Genomic DNA, 19,537 nt, shown 5'->3' on the forward strand with positions numbered 1-19,537 from the left:
CTTGACATCCTTGGACATCTCATTGGCCTTGGCTATGGTGGAGAGATTTGAATCTAAGTGATTGATTGCTTCTGTGGACAGGTGTCTTTTATACAGGTAACAAGCTGAAATTAGGAGCACTCCCTTTAAGGGCTCTTTCACACATCGTGTCCGTCGGAGACACAGCTGTCAGTTCCCCATACATCTCTATGGGGAAATCGGATGGGAACGGACCGTTGGTCCGTTCTTATCCGATCCCATCCGATCCGCTGGACGGATGGAAAATAGGGCTTCCATTCGTCCAGATTTGACGGATCGGATATCAGCAGACATGTCTCCGCTGACATCCGATGCCCCATAGGGATGCATGAGGGGACCGTTCAGATCCGCCAAAAAAACAGACAGGCGGATCTGAAAGGTCCGCCTGTGTGAAAGGGGCCTAAGAGAGTGCTCCTAATCTCAACCTGTTACCTGTATAGAAGATCCCTGGGAGTCAGAAATCTTGCTGATTAATAGGGGATCAAATACTTATTTCACTTATTAAAGTGCAAATTAATTTATAACTTTTTTATAATGCCTTTTTCTGGATATTTTTGCTGTTATTCTGTCTCTCACTACTAAAATAAACCTACCACGAAAATTATAGACTGATCATTTTGTTGTCAGTGGGCAAATGTACAAAATCAGCAGGGGATCAACTATTTTTTTCACTGTATATATATATATATATATATATATATATATATATATATATATATATATATACACAATATATTACCAAAAGTATTGGGAGACCTGCCTTCACACGCACATTTAACCCCTTCATGCCTAAGCTTTTTTTCTTTCTGACATTTGTTGCTTACAAGTTAAAATCAGTATATATATATATTTTTTTTATCATAGACCGTAGAGAATAAAATGCAATATTTTATGTCACACGATATCTGCGCCGCAGTCTTTTAAATGCAATTTTTTTAAAACAAATACACTTTCATGAACTTAAAAAAATACAAAACAGTAAAGTTAGCCCAAGTTTTTTGTATAATGTGAAAGATGATGTTATGCTGAGTAAATAGATACCTAACATTTCATGGTTTATAATTGTGCACACTCGTGGAATGTAACAAACTACAATTCTTAAAATTCTCCATAGGCGATGCTTTAAAAAACGCTAACAGTTACCTGTTTAGAGTTACAGAGGAGGTCTTGTGCTAGAATTATTGCTCTTGCTCATGGCGATACCTCACATGTGCTGTTTGAACACTGTCTACATTTGCTGGCGTGACTTACGTATGCGTTCGCTTCTGCGTGCGAGCACGAAGGGATGGGATGCTTTTAATTTTTTTTTTTTCTTATTTTGTTTATTTTTCATTTAATTACATTGCCCCTTTAAATTTTTTTATCACTTTTATTGTTGTCACTAGAAATGTAAACATCCCTTGTGACAGTATTGGCAGTGACAGGTACTCTTTATGGAGGAATCTGGGGTCTAAAAGACTCCAAATCCCTCCTTTGCACTTGAAAGCCAAGTTTAGCTGTTTTGAATATTGTCATTTTTTTTTTTAAATCTGACACCTTTAAGGCTCCAGTAACCGGAAGTGATGTCATGACATTGCTTCTGGGTTTCTACATCGGAGACCCAATCAGAGCCGATTCCGGCTATGTTCGGGTCTTCGGACAGCCGGCAAACATGCCGACTATTCGCTCAGGCCTCCCGGTGGGACCGCATAAGGCGGCAGGGTGGGGGCATTCTCTCCTGCTCCTTGTATTAACAGCCTCAATAGTTGTTATTACAAGAAAGCCGACAGTCGGCTCTAAAAAACGGTACCAGGGTGATGTCTCTAACTGCAGGCATCACCCCAGTACAACCCCTTGAAGCCCTGGTTGCATATTTGCATTCCGCTGGCGGGGAGGGGTTAATGGCATCCTAGTCTTAGTCCATAGGTCTCAATACTGAGTTGGCCCACCCTTTGCAGCTATAACAGCTTCAATTCTTCTGGGAAGGCTGTCCACAAGGTCTCATCCACTGATGTTGGACGAGAAGGCCTGACTCACAGTCCTTGCTCTAATTAATCCCAAAGGTGTTCTATCGGGTTGAGGTCAGTATATATATATAACATTATACTGTGTGTGTGTATATATATAAGATAGATAGATAGATAGATAGATAGATAGATAGATAGATAGATAGATAGATAGATAGATAGATAGATAGATAGATAGATAGATAGATAGATAGATAGATAGATAGATAGATAGATAGATAGATAGATAGATAGATAGATAGATAGATAGATAGATAGATAGATAGATAGATAGATAGATAGATAGATAAAGAGAAAAAAGGAAATGCAATCCGATTTCCCAAACAGAAACCAATGGTAAGTCACCAACTTCAAAAAAATGAGGCTCATATAATCTCATGGGTCATATTTCGTTGCTGCCTAGCACTCTGTGAGTTCTAAAGAGTGAATAATCGTATTTGCAACCATTATGGCTGCTAGTGCATAGTTAGTGTATATATCTGTATCATATTATTCTAGCCATTTCTGCAGGACTTCTAAGGTTTATCTAGCAAAGAGGTCCACATAGCACAGCTTTAGTTATATTTTTTTAACTGCATAAGCTGCAGACAGCTGCATTTTTATATTCTTCAATAAGACCACAAAATATGTATTTTGATCTATGTAGAAGGTAGCAAGTCAATGTTGCTTAACAACAACAGTATACTTATTCTTATGAAGCCATGCAATATTAAAATAGCCATGTGAAATCTGACCAGTGATTTACTTCACTGGTTGCTAATGATATTTTGGTGTTAAATAATTATCACATATAATGGTTTTGATTGAAACAAAAGCAGCAGGACAGCATCTTGGTTTAATGAATTTTAAACCTTTGCCTAAAGTGGTTCTAAAGTCTACTCATTTACCTAACGCATTCTATACATTAAAGTGTTACTTAACCCAGGAGCCTGCATTCCCTATATCTGGTCTCCCACAGTACACAGAACATGGAAGTGCAATTATTTTAGTAAATATAAACTGCTAAATACCTTTTCTCATCTTCAGTATATAGCAGTCTTGTGACTTCTATCAGTGTCTGGTTAAAGCTTGCAGGAGGAGTTTTCATTCAACTCTGACTGTCCTTTGAGGCTACATCCTCTGTCTTGACAGTGCTGATTGGCCCTGTGCCAAACACATGCAACCCCCCCCCCCCCAAGAAAAATAAAACACTGTCTAGCAATAGACACTAAACTGAGCATGTGCAGAGCAGCCCCAAAACTGTGTACTATCAGGAGAGGGAGAGGAGAGGTGGAGTATAAGAGAAGACAGGATCAAACAGCCTATTTACACAATGCAGAGTATTAACCCCTTAGGTTCCACAGTGAGTATAACAATCATGCTTTACTGCATATACAGACTGATTTTACTATTGTGGGTTTAGTAACACTTTAAGGTAAAAAGCACCCCGCTACCTTTTCTCCCCCAACCCCTAGAAATATACATGGCTCCTCTCACCAATCTGTTTCAGCTCCATTCCTTGGTATCACAAGAGTTTGTAAGAGTTTGTAAGCAGTGGGAGCAATAGGCAATGTCAGTCAAACTCCTGTGAGGAGGGTGCGGGGCATGGGTTAACGGTGCTGTTTGTGTCAATGGATGTACAAAAGCCCAGCTCAGAAGCACGCCTGCATGGGTGCCCCCATAGCAACACAGTTTCTGAGGGGGCACTTGGAAGAAGAAGAAGCGGACAGTGTCGGAGGGACTGAAAAAGAGGAAGTAAGCGACCGCTCTGTGCAATACGACTGAAAAGAGCAGCTAAGTATAACTTAATTTTTATTTAAAAGCTAATTTATATACAGTATATATATATATATATATATATATATATATATATATATATATACTGTATATATAAATAAATATATATATATATATATATATATATATATATATATATAGCTGTCTATATATATATATATAGAGAGAGAGAGAGAGAGAAAGAGAGAGAGAGATACTGTGTATATATATATATATATATATATCCTTTATTCTGATTTTAATTAACCCTATGAATGTAATCAGTATGTATGGGGAGAAGGAACAAATTTCTATCACTGGAGCCTACAGGCACAAAAACTTTTTCACACATAGCAAACCCTATTGCTAGTATCCCCCCTTTTGCATGGAACCTTTTCTTGTTTTATTGGACATGACTTACCTAAAAATATGTAAAAAAAAAAAAACATTTTTTAAGATGACAATATGTTTCCTAATGATCACAAAGGAAATGTGTGGAATCACACAGGAAAAAGCTGCCATTTTGCCTCTTCTGCCTATATAGTATGTACAAGCCTATTGTGCCTAATTGAATATCTGTCCCAGGTAGTAAGACAGTTTTTTAGCACAAAAGAAAATAGGACAACAGTCAAGTGAAGTCATAGCAGGTGAAATTGGAGGTGCCTTACTTATCGATATCTTTGGATTGCTGTTTCTTGCTTTATTAAAGCAATTGCATCACTTTCCTTTGACTTGCGAGGACAGTAAAAAACATTGAAAAGGAAAATTCTCACTTCAGAGCAATAAAAATTGATACTAGTAAGAAGGAATGCTGGGTATTGTTGCTTGCCTCTAAGTTTCTAACAAGAGAAACCACTGAACATTAAACTGCAATTACCACGTCTATCATGTCCAGCCCTAAATGTATTATCTGTGCTAAAAGAATCAAGTCCTGTGACACCTGAAATTGCCAGCAGTGCTCTCTCTGACTGACAGTTATTACAGGCAATTCTAATTCTACAGAGACAATGCGGAGGTGGAAATATCCTTGAAAGACTACAGCAACCATGCACCAGGGTCATTGTGCCTGAGGGTTTGTTTCACAATCTACAAGTGGTCTTTTTTTTCCTCAACAACATACATGACAGGTTGGTGTATATTGAGCAGAATGGATTTTAATCTTCTTTTTGATAAAATGGTAGTTGTAGTGATTAACACTAACTAAAGACATAGGGCATACGAGACCCTGGGGCTGATTCACTAAATGATTGCAATGTTGGTTTCTTTTAATTTCCCTGGAACTGGACAGACTATATGAAGGGAACACAATCCATTATAAATACATTACTCCTTTAGTAACTCTGTGAGCCTCAGAAGCATGGTGATTCATGAGACGGGAGAAAATATAAAAAGCTGAAAAAGTTATACTCAATAGAAATTGTTAATATACGAGTTGTCTTGATGTATCTCACTACCGAATTAATTTTAAAACAAATTAAATATTTACTAGGTACTATGTGAAAATGTAGAAAAAGTATTGATTTCAGATAATGAGAAACAATTTTTTTATTTCAATGATACTGTAGCATATTTTTAATGCATTGACATTTCAATTTTTCACGATGATTAGATTTGCTGCTGGTTATACAAGGTATTTTTCCAACTTTAAATGTATTGCTTGTGTGACTCCAGATTAAAGCGGAGTTCCACCCAAAAGTGGAACTTCCGTTTTAGGTAGTAATAACCCCCTGACATGCCACATTTGGCATGTCATTTTTTTTTTCACCTAGTTTTGACAGGTACCCGCTCCCACTTCCGCTCGGAGTGCCGCAGCTCCCTGAACGGAAGTTCTCCTCTCCCCCTCCCTCCCTGCAATCTTCTGGGACACATCAGAGGTCCCAGAAGATTGCCGGCCAATCAAGACGCGCAGCGCAACTCGTGCATGCGCAGTGCGTACCCCGCTGTGAAGCCACAAACTGTCACAGCCGGGTGCCCACACCAGTGATTCCGGCGCCGCCGAGACCAGAGGGAAGAGGATCGAGGCTTCGGGCAGCCGCATCGCTGGACCGTGGGACAGGTGAGTGAAAAGGCTGGAACTCCGCTTTAAGTAAAGAATACCAAATCCAACTAGCTACATTCGTTGAAAAAGATACCTCCTTACAAGATGGCATTTGGTGATAAATAATCTGTAGGCCTGCCTACGTTCCTGTGGCTACTGGTCTTGTATGAGCATCTTAGAGGAAAATCCTGTTTAATTCTTCACCTGCAGTTGTTCTAAATATATCACACTGATACTACTATTAGAATTACTTTAAGTGGAAGTAAACCCTCCCATCGTTTTCAGCCATGGAAGCTGCCATCTTAACCTCTGTTTAACCTTCAACTGCCATGAAGCTGCACATGTGATCAGTTATGACACCAGCCATTGGATGGTTTGACAGTTTGGTTGAGAGCACAAGCAAATGTGTCATTTACATTCCCGGCATGTGTGGGGAATGTAACTTTTCTAAACTTACATCGATGAGTTTTCTTCAGCTTTAACTAAGTTCATAGGACAGCTATGATGTTGAGGTTACAACCAAGAGCAACCAGACGTCAGTTTACTCCAGTCCTCAGAAAGGAGACCCATGACTAGTTTCTATGGGCTGTTGCTCTTTAGGAATTTTTCTTGCTTTATCAGCTAAATCCTACTGACTGTTAAGACAGCATGGCCGATGGCATACTTTCATCCAACAGTGACCTCAACTGCATGCACTATAGCAAGCAAACAGAACTAAGTTAATTTATTATAAAAGGTAATTTCTTAGAAACATCATGAGATAATTTCTTTGTATATTCTGTATTTAAAGCAAATGTTGATCCAGTGACTTCAATTGTTTTTTGGGGTTGATATACTAAAAAATACTAAAGAAGGTAAAAGGTGAGAAGGTAAGGCAAAATTCCGTTTTTTTTGTTATAAAAAAACAAAAAAAAGCTTTTACACATTCCTTTTGGTCAGTGAGATAGCCCATTAGAAGTGCTGGAGCTTTGTCTCTTCAGAGAGGCCTGACGCAGAAGCAGTGAAACCTGCTACAGTTATGCGTAGACACCCCTAGGTGCTTGACCTTTATATTTGCAAGTAACTTTATTTTTTTTTTTAAACAATAATTACCCCTCTCCCCCCACAAGTGTTGGGGTAAATAAATCAGTACAGTCTACTTTGATCAATAGGTTAAATAAACATGTTCTGCCCTTTTTTATCCTTTAGTAAATCAACCCCACTGACTTGGAACAAGTATTGTAGTAGTTCCAGCTTCACTCTGACTCCACTAGCTGCACCCATTTTCTAGGTCAATAGGGTTGAGTTAAATTCATTGCAGTGTCTCTGTTTTTTGTAAGGTTTACAGAAAAAAAGGAAAATATAGCAAACGTAACTCCATTGGCACCATTATTGGACTAGATACATCACTAAATAACAAGATGAAAACATGTCTAGCATATCCATTGAACACATTAGCTGAAGTACAAGGTGGCGCTTACTGACGCAAAGGACTGATGTTGGGTTATAAACAAGCTAAGGTTCACAATAAAAAAAGAAAACCAGATCAAAATATATCAAAATTATTTATGCATGGAATTTGAGTAAATGCTTTCTAATGAAGCTTTATCCTCTGATAAAAATCAAGACTGATTTTTTTTTTTTTTTGTCAGTGTTAGAAATATTGTAATACATTTTTCAGCTAAAGAAAACAGGGTGTACATATACTGTATATCAGTACTATTATTAGTACCTATATGGAGTATAATTTCCTCCAATGAGAATGTTTTTTACAACAGCAATATCGTAAAATGGAAAATGTACCATTACTGTTGTTGCAACACCACAGACTTGTATATAAAATTGATGGAAATAAGTTGCAACTTTGTTTTGTGACTGAATTCTGCTAAGCAGTTACTTTGTAAAGACTGCATCATAAATCAAGTTCTGCAAGAGATACTTTTCATACTCTTTCTAAATGCCAATATTTAGGTGTAGATGAAAAGAAGTCATCGATTTTATAATCAATAATTTTAGTTCTAAGTTATACATGTCAACATGTAGAAACCTGTAAAGGGTGTATCTGACATCCAATAAACCTTTAACATTTTTGAGAAGGAGAATGAAATGTCATTTATAAGATCCAAAGGCTTATTAAAAATATACATATATGTCTACATTTCTGAGGGGTATTTATATACAAATCTCCTGCCTTGGATACATTTAATTTACATTATTAAATGCACAATTTTTGAATTTTTTAGCAGAGATAAAATGTGTAAGAACTAACAGTATATAATCAGCATATGTCTTAGAATTACTGCAAGTTACGCCATTAACATTTGAGCCCTTTGTAACTCACTGAAGAAGCATTTTCTTTATAAGTGTAAATATGATAAAATACAGTTGGAGAAAGTGAGTATCCCTGGTTACTTATTTTACATATGTAGATGTAAAGGAAATATTACTAATATAGTAAAATCTTGGATTACGAACATAATTCGTTCCGGAAACGTGCTTGCAATCCAAAGCACTCTTATATCAAAGCAAATTTCCCCATAAAAAATAATGGAAACTCAGATGATTTGTTCCACAACCATTTATTTATAAGTCCTTGAGTTTATAGTACATATAAAAAGATTATAGCAATGGGATAAGTTATGTTATTAGAAGCAAAATCCAGCGGGAGCCACAGAGTATAAAAGAGAAAAGAGGCGCCTCTAAGTGTAGCAATATGGTTACATATAATGAAGGTACAACATTTAGCAACCATCATGGTTGATGAATGAAAGAGGCACATCTAAGTATGCATGCAACTGGGGTAAAGCTGTTCACATAGACCATCCTCCGCACCACCGGCTCCCACCGCCGTCAGTCTGCAGTCATGACCGGGAAAACTCTGCAGTAGAGCGATCCGAAAGCGAGGCTTGAAGCACTTGTGGAGCGCAGGGTGGAAGACATGACGTTGATGATGGTACGGAGGACAGTCTATGTGGCCAGCTTTACCGTGAATGCCTGCATACTTACTTATGTTCCTGTTTTAATCATCAACCCTGTGAGTTGATAAATGTTGTACCTTCATTAAATGTAACCATATTGCTACACTTAGAGGCACCTCTTTTCACTTTTATACTCAGTTGTGACATGACGCTACTTGTATACCAAGACATCACTTGTTTATCAGGTCAAAAATTTATAAAAAATTTTGCTTGTCTTGCAAAACGCTCTCAATTCAAAGTTTTACTCTAATTTTAATAATGGCCAATGAACAGATGTACAAATCAATTATATATGTAAAGAGCCACTGTCACTTTACAAACTCTCGGGAGTGTTTCTTGATAGCCCTCCAGCAACAAATGCTCATTAATCCACTCTACCTCATTGTCTCCCTGCTCCACTGCTGTAACAGAGTGGGTCATCCTTGTATTGAGAGAAACCAGTAAAACCTCCCACGTGACACTGCTTGGGCCTGAGCGGCCAAACACCAGACTTGAACACTGTCACGTGGAGAAGGGGAAATGTGTTTGCTTGACCAGGTCAAGGACATCTTTCCACGTAAAAACAAAAAAGGGTATCTAAAATGCTTACAAATGATAATATGAATGACTACTAGGTGTGAAGGATGTACCACTGGCTGCAAGTGGCTCAATATGCACTTGAAGTACCAGCCTGCTCTGCTGAATGTGTTATGTCAGAGAAGGCCTTCAGTGTAGCAGGTGCAATTTATGACTGAGAAGCTAAGTTTTATTAAAATGATTCAGACTTAGATTGCAGAGGACTACCAAACACCCAGTGCAGAGGTTACCGACAAATCAATACACTTATTTATATAAGTTTAAGCAGGGTTTTTTTTCAGCTGGAACTTGGTGGAACCACCTCTGGCTCAGGCCCTCATCTCCCCGCTCACCACTATCACTTGTAAATACAGAAGTCCGGCTTCAGTATTTACAAGTGACAGCTTGTCTACCAACAGCTCCCACAAATCTGATCTCCTGAACAGCTCATACTAAGTGCAGGATGGGGAAAAGGGGGATGCAGGTGCCCGGGGTGCAATGCAGATGCCTACACCCCTGCTGGATGTTTTCCCTACAAGTGAGAGAAGTGGAGCCCCCTACAGTGTACAGGGAGGTAATAGAGCCAGCTGAGTGCTTCAGCTTAATAAAGAATCAAAAGTAAGATGTGGATGTGGAAGATGGTAAAGCTTTTAGGAGGAAGGGTGGAGAAGATGGGGTAGTGGAGGTGGGGTTGCATGCAGAGGTCACAGTTGAAGAGGGGTGAAAGTAAGATGTGGATAGGGGATGCAGCTGTGGAAGAAGGCTGAACTCTGCAGTCTGTATTCAGTGCACTCCTGAATTCTATGCTATGTACATAACGCACCCCCAAATTCTGCATGTAGCACACCCCTGAACTCTGCACTCTGTGTGTAACCCGCCACCCCAACTCTTAACTTGGTATCTAATGCACTCCTGGCATTTAGCACCCCTTTAAGATCCTCCCACTGTTAGTGAAATTTTACCACAGCCACTCTTTGATGCAGTTTGGAGGGTGTGTGCATTGGGGGGGGGGGGGGTTGGGGGTCTTGGTTGAGTTCCTGCACCTATTTTCTGAGAAAACAAGCCTTGAGTTTAAGTAAGAAATCATCAAATGCTTTTTGAGTATATAGGCATAGGGCGTGGTGGAGTTTCTGCACCTATTTTCTGAGAAAACAAGCCCTGAGTTTAAGTAAGAAATTATCAAATGCTTTTTGAGTATATAGGCATAGGGCAGGGGATGGCAGTGCACCTGGTGTGATGGTGTGCAGTGCTTTGGATGTACAGTGCTTTTAATTTTTTTTTTTCCAAAGAAAGCAGTAAGATGCTAAAAACAAGGCAGCTTTTGAACAGACAGTAAGCAACAACTGTAATCAAAGGACAAACACAAGGGTGCACCGGCCTAGCGCATTATCCTCCATAAAAGGCTTTATTTAATTTAGGAATAAAAATACTCACAAACGAGTTCTTGGTAAATGCATATCACAATACTGAGTTGCCGTCAGCGTCAAAAACAGAAGATGTACCATCCTCAGTGGCTGGAAATGGCTTCCTCAGAGCCTACAGGACATGTCTGTGCTCATGCCTAATATACTAACAATGACCACTTGAACAGGGTGCAATTAGACCTAGTACCTCCCCCACACAGGGGTGTGTACATGGGGTTCCGGCCTATCTTGCCGCACCCGAATGAGTTCATGCGGCTACCGCCCAAAGACCGGGCAGCTTCTGTCTATCCAAGAGCATGTATCATATGCACATTAGAAGGGGACTAATCCATTCAATAAGATCATATCAGATTAGAGTATGCACACCAGGCAACAACTGCTTGGTGTGCTCTAATCACCCAAGCTAAAATGTACAAACCAAAAAAAAAAAGGGAAAAGACCCCAACTATTAGAAAATAAGGAAGCTTATATTCTTCCTTGATAAGTATTTTTTTTCTGTCTTTTAGTATAAGCTTTAATTTAAATCACCTTTGCAGGTCATTTGATGTTGGGTGTGGGAGGCTTGAAACAGAGCGAACTTCTATTTTCACAGAACTTTAAAAAAAAAAAAACTTGCGGAAAGACAGCTACAATCAGGAAATATTCCCTGTAAAAAAACACATGCAGCCTGTTTTTACTGAAATGCGTGTGGACAAAGACAGAATGTGAAGGGGCTGCAAGACTTCAGCAACATTAAGATGTAACAAAAGTTGAACAAAGGTAAAACCTTCATCTCCAAATTCTCCTAGATTTCACAGCATTTAAGCCGCCTATTGACGGTTTGAATCTCGACCGGTTCAGCAGGGAGCGGCCGAGATTCGAACCAAGTATGGGCAGGCTGATTTTACCCAAGTTCATCGATCAACTTGGGTACAACCAGCCCATTGGATTTTTCATGCGGATATTGCCAGCAGCTTTAGCCGCTAGAAATAATCAGTGTGTTCTTCCAGCAGGGATGGTTCCCTCTGCCTCCCCCCCAGGAGAATACAATAGCTTCCTGGGAGGCATTCAGTGTTGATGGGGGAATGGAGCAATTTTCTTTCCTGCAACCTGTCTATGACCAGCTTTAGCTACTTACAGGTCTTTCAGTAAGCACTTGTATCTACTGCCAGTGTCTGCAAGCCTTCCACTTGTCTTTGCTTCTCACTTCAATTTTTGGAATTATCTCTGATCATTCAAATGCCTTCATTAAAACATATACATTAGGGATGCGGTCACTAAGTTATCTCTGGTTTTCTCATTTGCCTTCCCAGATTATTTTATTATGTGGGGCTTTACATCAGGTTTTTTTATATAGTACTCTCAGAGTGGGGCTTGAACACCAAAAAAAATAGTTAGAAAAGTCAGAATACAACAGTTCAGCAAAGTGTTCTTGTAGTAGAACCTTTGTTTTTTTTTAAATAGAGTAAGGGACATCTGTGTCCCAATGGGGAGATTTCGCTTCACTTCCTGTCCCATAGAAAAAACAGGAAGTGAAAGGAAACTCTGCCAAAAGTATTGCCAATGGAAGATTTCCTCTCGATTCCTGTTCTGGGGAAACCCACGATTTGGGATTTTCTTTTACTTCCACTTTCGTTGATGAACAGTAAACAAGACAAGTGACAAACCCTTACATTTAAAGCGGATTCCCACCCAAAAGTGGAAGCTCTACTTATCTTTCTGCCCATCCCCCTCCGGTGCCACATTTGGCACCTTTCAGGGGGGAGGGGGGAATGGGTACCTGTTTTTGACAGGTACCCATCCTGACTTTCGTGGGACTCTGTCGTGGCGAGGTCCCTCAGAAGTCCTCCTCCATCCTCCACCACTGGGCTAATTAGAAAGCACAGGGCGCTTCACTTGTGCAGTAGGGTACTGGCTGTGAAGCCGAAGGGCTTCACTACTGGTTTCCCTTACCACGAATGGTGGCAGCAGCACCCGAGAGCCAATCCGAAAATCGGCTGGGGTGCCGACATCGCGGGATACCTGGACAGTTAAGTGTCCTAAGGCCCTGTTCACACCTGAGCGTTTTTCAGCTCATAAAACGCTCATCTGTGAAAATCCAAAATGCCCAACAATCAAAATCCCATTTATTTCAATAGCCCCTGTTCACATCTGAGCGTTTTGTCCCCTGAAGCAAAACGCCTGTAGCTGAAAAAAGTACAGGAGCTTCTTTTTGGGCTGATTACCAGCGTTTTTGTTAGATGTCAATGATTGCCTCCAAAAACGCCTGAAAAAAATGCCTGAAAAAAACACCCGTAAAACGCCTGAAAAAAATGCCTGAAAAAATGCCCACAAAAAAACGCCTGAAAACAATACGCTCAGGTGTGAATGGAGTCTTAAATTAGAAGCCAGTAGCTACAGTATTTGTAGCTGCTGACTTTTAATTTGTTTTCCCATTTACCTTATCACCTAAAATGGCCCCTCTAAATGGCACTGTCATACACCTGGACATTTCAAACTAAGCATATGATAAAAAAAAGAGGTTACCTGCTCAAAAACACACATAAAACCAGTAGATCCAGAGATATAAACTTTTAATTTTGAGGTAAATCCCACAAAAATCAAGCTATACCCCATCCCTACTACCTCGTGAGCAAACCACAGATTTAAGAAGTACGGTGGGCTGTGATTTGTACAATGTTGATCTTTACAGAAAAAAATGAGATCTGCATGATGCTACAGAAATGTTTTTTCTGCAGTTTTTATTATTGGTTATAGTGAACTTGTCTTGTGACAGTCTAATTTTTATTTTAATCTTTCCCCAAGAAGTTTAAGTGGTTGTAAACCCTTACATTTAGCCAGTGAAGTGATTAGCCCTAAGGCCCCTTTCACACTTTGCAGCGATTTTGCGGCGCGATTTTGACGTGACTTTGCCGCGATTTTGCCGCGATTTTGACGCGATTTTGAAAGCAATGGCTATGGCTCAAAACGCAATCAAATCGTGGCAAAGTAGTGCAGGAACTACTTTGAAGTCGGTGCGACTTCAAAACGTACTGATATGAATGGGGCTCATTGAAAATAATGGAAAACGACTTGTCATGCGATTTTGCGGTCCAAAATCTTGGGACAAGTCGCACTAGTGTGAAAGGGGCCTAAGTGATACACAAGATTAAACAAATCCTCCTACAAAAGTTGTACCTGTTTATCTGCAGCTAACTGTCCTGTACAGCCTTCTACAAAACACAGATGAAATTATTTATTCTCAGCAGCAGAAAGCTGGAGGCAAGGATTTGACAACACAAACACTTCAGAGCTAGAGCACAGAGCTGAGGGTAATCTGAGAGATGAATGGAGGAACATGACACCCCCCCCCCCTCTTTAAAGACTCAGAGAAACACACAGAGCTGAGGGTATAAGTCAACTACTATTTGTGCTGGTGGAGAGAAGGTGGGGATGTTTTCCAGGAGGCTGAGATGTCAGCCTAATCTATTAGTGAATCATGCGCATATTAGATCAGAGAGGGGCCAGACTCTGTGTTTTGGATTCAGGTGAGTACACACTATAGTGGGATGTGTTCAGTTTTTATGCCTGAGGTTTGCATCCACTTTAAAATACATGTTCACCTTTAACAAAAAATTATTTTACCAGTTCCACCCACTCTTTACCCCAGAGAGATGGCTCACCTACTTACATATTTTATTTTAAAAAACCCTAAAAATTTTAAATTGACTCTAACATTTTATTCTGATCACATGCCTTGAGCTAATCTTAAACCCTTTCTGCCGACAGTAACACAGGTACAATATACTGTAGGGGAATTCCCAAAACATATGGGTTTCAGTAACATTTTGACTTTTGAAGCCAGATTGAAAATGATATTTATTTAGACAAACATGTAGGTACATGTTTGGAGAGCAATTCAGTACATACATTCTGTTGATTTGATAAACATTACTCTAACTGGCTAGGGCCCTTAATACAATTTATACATTCTAAAGTGGGTGGAACCTAGCTATCTTGTTTCTTTAAAGTCACTTTAAAGTCTTTGGTGACAGTCTTTGGTGACATCCTTTGATATGCAGATGGACATTTAACATAGATGTGTCACCTCCAAAGCTTGTTGGCTAAACGGGTCTTCAAGGGTCGAGATAGCAGGAGCTATAAATGGCTTTTGAATACAACAGCTGTTATACAATACGACTTCTCACAACATATACATCCAATATATCTGCTTAATCATAAATCCATGTTTCATAATCATAAATAAATGTTTGATAAATAAAATGGCTGCTTCCCTTTTCCTCATCAATACCAAACTGGTATTTTTTGTAATTTATTCATCTTTCACTCCCTGTTTATGGCCCTCAGAGGTTTAAGAATTTAAAAAAAAGGCATTTTGGAGCTCTGTACTTTGGTAAATGTTTTAAAGCCCCTGTGTAGTTGTAAATTTGATTCATGCTATAATGATATATACAAAAGAACTCTAATACTTTTTATGGGATTAGGTAGGTGTGGCCCTCAGTAGACATAATCTGGCCCCTATGAAGAATTCCATTCATTTTTGACCCACTGTTAAATTTGACATACCTACTACAAGACAATCCTAGCTTTATTTTAAACCCCTAACCTAATACCTATGAATAAATGAATCCTTGCAGAACCTCGCTTAGCTAGTCTAGCGGTTATCTATGCCAAGAGCTACTGGTCTTACGTTGGGATTTACCAGCACAGAGACCTTGGTGCAGAAAACTACTGATTGAAGAGAGGGAGTTAATCTTAAAACCTAATGATGAAATCAGTCTGCCGCTGCAACAATAATACATTTGTCTAATAAGTATGTTGTCAAGCTTTCAGTATAACTTAAGCAGGAATTACTGCAATGATCTATTAAAGCAATGCACTACTCATTAGCTTTTGTAAATTCTGAACACATTTTTGCATGAATATCCTGATGGAAAAGCCATGACAAGCAAATTATTTTCTTGTCCTCTAGCATTTCTGGAAACACAGTATGATACATTTTCTCTGATAATATGCTAAGCCAATATATCCTAAGGATGGCTTCATGAAGCTTGCAGCATCAGGTATATGCGTATTGGATGCTGCACATCCCAAGAGCAAAAAAGTGCTAATATACAAGTAAATACAGGAATATTTGTAGTTAAAGCATGGTTAGGACAATTATGTATACTGCAGAAGAAGAAAAACGTATTCTACCGCTGACACGGTGCATTGCTTAAAGTATGCTGTCTGATTTAGGAGATAGCATGCATTATTAGCAGTATACAGATTCATCTGTCAGGCAACAAGGTAACCCCACATATTGAATTTGATTGCCATATATACTTTCACAGGACTTTTTTCCCATAGAATAGGTCCAGAAAATTCCCCTTTCCAAGGCACCCCTTTTCTCCACCACTACCCACCTTCGAGCACCATTCCTTGGTCCCAATAACCTACCCACCTACCAGTACTCGCCTTTTACCTGCTTCCGGACCGCCCCACGCACATATACTGTGGCAGGATGGCCCTTCAGGACTACCTGTATATCCTTTTTTTTTTTCAGGTCTGGGTTACACATACGCACCAGCAGGGACCCGCTCACCCTGTGATTGGACACAGCGGGGGCCTTTTAGCTGGTCCGGCTAACCCGAAGTTGGCCGGCACCCGGCGATAGTTTCCGAGAGAGGCAGAATGGCGGTCTGCTTAAGTAAACAAGGCAGATTGCCCTTCTGTCAGAGGGGAAGATGGAGAGCTTGTGTTTCTGCCGCCATTACTAGTAAAAAAATAAAAAAAATAAAAATTCCATAAGTCTATCCAATAGTTTGTAGATGCTAAAACATTTGCGCAAACCAATCAATATGCGCTTATTGTGATTTTTTTTACCAAAAACATGTAGCAGAATACATATTGGTCTAAATTAATGAAGACATTTGATTTTTTTATTGGATATGTGTTAAAGCAAATAGTAGAAAATATTGTTGTTTTTTTTTCTTTTTCAAAAATTTTCAGCATTCTTTTTTTTATAGCGTAAAAAATAAAAACCGCAGAGGTGATCAAATACCACCAAGCTCTGAAAGCTCTATTTGTGGGAAAAATAGGACATCAATTTTATTTGGGTATAACATCACCTGACCGCGCAATTGTCAGTGCCGTATTGCAAAAAATGGCCTTGATCATGAAGGAGGGTAAACCTTCCAGACCTGAAGTGGTTAAACAATACAGAACCAAGTATCATTTTCTGGTGCTAAGTAATTTGTACGGAATTTGTTAATGATAACAGGAAAAGCAGTAAAATAGAGTCCCTGCAGCTTGCAACAATAGATCCCATTAACAACAATGGACTACCCGCAACAAAGTCCCCCCCAGCAAAAATTCCCCAGCAGCAACAATAGATCTCACCACAGCTAGCAACAATAGACCCCTCTCTCAACAGTAGATATCTCCCAGCAATAACTGAATAACTGAACCCCCCCCCCAGCAACATGAGACCCACCCCCAGAAACAATAGGTCTCCCACCAGTAACAATAGACCTCCTCAGCAGCAATAGACCTCCCTGTAAAAATAGATTCCTTCCAGTTAGAATAGATCTCCCCAGCAGCGAGCATCAATAGACCCTGCAGCACACTCTAGCACCCCTTGCCATTATATACAGACAGTCCTGAAGGTGCCGGAACGGCGTTCCACTGCGTTCCCACTAAAAAAAGCCCTGTACTTTCACATCCTGTTAATTTGGTCTGAAATCACAAAAGTTGGAATTTCATGGAAGATTCAAGAATGATCATTTTATCTTGTATAAAGCTGAGAGGTCTTTTCTGTTTATACTATCCATAGAAACTCCTGTGGTGTTGTTGCAGTCACCTGCATTCCTGACAGTCTCAATGTATGCAGCTGACAACAATTCCAAAACAAATGGGACAGAGAGAACACCTAGCTTTTGCAGACACAGGACACTGATGGCATGAAGAAGTGAAAGTGATATGTGTCACAGTACTTCTCCTTGCATTCAGTACTTAAGCACACAGCCACTGGTCAAAAAAGCAAGGCAATGGAGGAGAGAGATAGGAAACAGAATTTAGGGAGTGAAACTCTTGGATGTCCTGAGCTGTTTCTGTCTGATGTGAATTTCTCACCCTACCTCATAGAACAAATGGTCCTGTGATTTATCTAATGAGTAATGGAAAAGTGTAGACTAAAAACAGCATTCATTTTGCTCTGGCTCCATGTAATGCTCAAAATTTGATACTCTCATTCAACACTATCCAACTTTCCTTTGATGTAAATGTAAGCATTCTTGTCCAGTCTGATTTTGCTTGTCCCCAAACCAGAGGGACACAATAACGGTTATTCTCTTACCTCTACATAGAGAATGGGAAAAATGCCAATCTTGTCTCCCAACATTCCTTCTGCCCAGTTATCATCAACACGTCTAATCACTGTCAGAATTTCATCCTAGAAAAAATACAATTGCAGGAATCACTTAAAGAGAATCTATCACCTTTTTTTTTTATTATACATTTAAGGCCGGTTTACACCATGATTTGCAGAGGAACGTGCTGTGCATTCCTGTGCAATTTATATGCGATCATTATCTAAATTCAGACAACATTTTTGTTATTTGGAGATTCGGACATATCTAAATCTTTGAATCACAATAGTACCGAATATCAATGAATGCAAAATAAATTGTAACAGCATAACAAATTAGTTTGAATTCATTTGTTTCATTCAGATGACATCACATAGTTTGGGGCTTTGGTTAATGTTTGAAACATCCAAAATAACAAAACAACATAAAAACTGATCTGGATGGATTTAGATCCATTCACTTTTATTTTGCAATAACATTTTTCATTATTAAAAAAAAAAAATAAAAATCACTACATATTAGAGCTATACAATTATTCGTTAAAAAATTGTGATCTCGATTCAAACCCCCTCACGATACTAATCTGGCATTTTCATGATTCAGTGCAGAGCCGTTCTCTGCTCACAGCTGACAGCTGTCAAAAAAAAAATAGCAGCTGGCAAAGTTTATCGCAACATTGCTCAGCTCTTAGATAACGAGAAACATTGTATCAGTTTGTTCTTTTAGATCAAAAGGATGAACTTCAGTCTGTAAATGAGGGCAGTTTAACCACTTAGGCCCTGTCACACCTGAGTGTTTTTTAGCTTGTAAAATGCTTGTAGCACCCTCTTAGGTAGGTGCTAGAGACAGAGTATAGTTTTTCGCTCTGTCTGCCAATCAGAGGAGCAGCAGGCAAATCTATATTGCTTTCTGCCTACCAGAGAGCAGGATCTGTGAGTTAGGTCTGCTCTGTGTGCTCAGTGTGTGATTCATTGGGTCTAGATAGTGTTTCACACTGGTCCAATGGGGAGGCATGTTGGACAGTGGGAGGAAACCTGACCAATGGGTACAAATGCTTTGATACAGTCTCAGTGATTGGCAGAAACCGGTTTAAAAGCCAGGAGCACGTGTGCTGCAAGGTCTTTGGCTGGAGAGCAGAGTCCAGGAGGGAGGGTGGTGGCTGCCTCCTCCTCTGTAGAAGTGACACGTGGCCTCAGGAGGTCGTCATGATGGCCAGAGGAACGGGGCTGAACCCAGAACTCCAGGAGCTGACTGAGTGGGGAGACACTGGAGACCCAAGAAAAACAGTATCGTGAGTACAGGGGGCCATGTCCAGGGGCCTGACCTGAGGAGGGCCAACCCAAAAGTAGAATACTCAGTGGACGGGTGTCACCAGTCCAAAAAGGGGATACTAAGGACAGTGTCCCGAAGAAAAATGTAGTTCACCAAGTCTTCTGGCAAGAGACTTTAACCCAAA

General features: G+C 39.7%; 1 protein-coding gene across 1 annotated transcript in view; it reads right to left on the reverse strand.

Annotated features, from left to right (window-relative positions):
• SH3RF3 (SH3 domain containing ring finger 3) overlaps positions 1-19,537 on the reverse strand; it is a 673,946-nt gene that overhangs the window by 262,797 nt on the left and 391,612 nt on the right. The window contains 1 exon segment of the mRNA XM_082246695.1: positions 18,069-18,164. Within this exon segment, the coding sequence (XP_082102821.1) occupies positions 18,069-18,164 (96 nt within the window).

This window comes from Pelophylax lessonae (assembly GCF_965119305.1).
Source record: "Pelophylax lessonae genome assembly, chromosome: 2".
Classification (NCBI taxonomy): domain Eukaryota; kingdom Metazoa; phylum Chordata; class Amphibia; order Anura; family Ranidae; genus Pelophylax; species Pelophylax lessonae.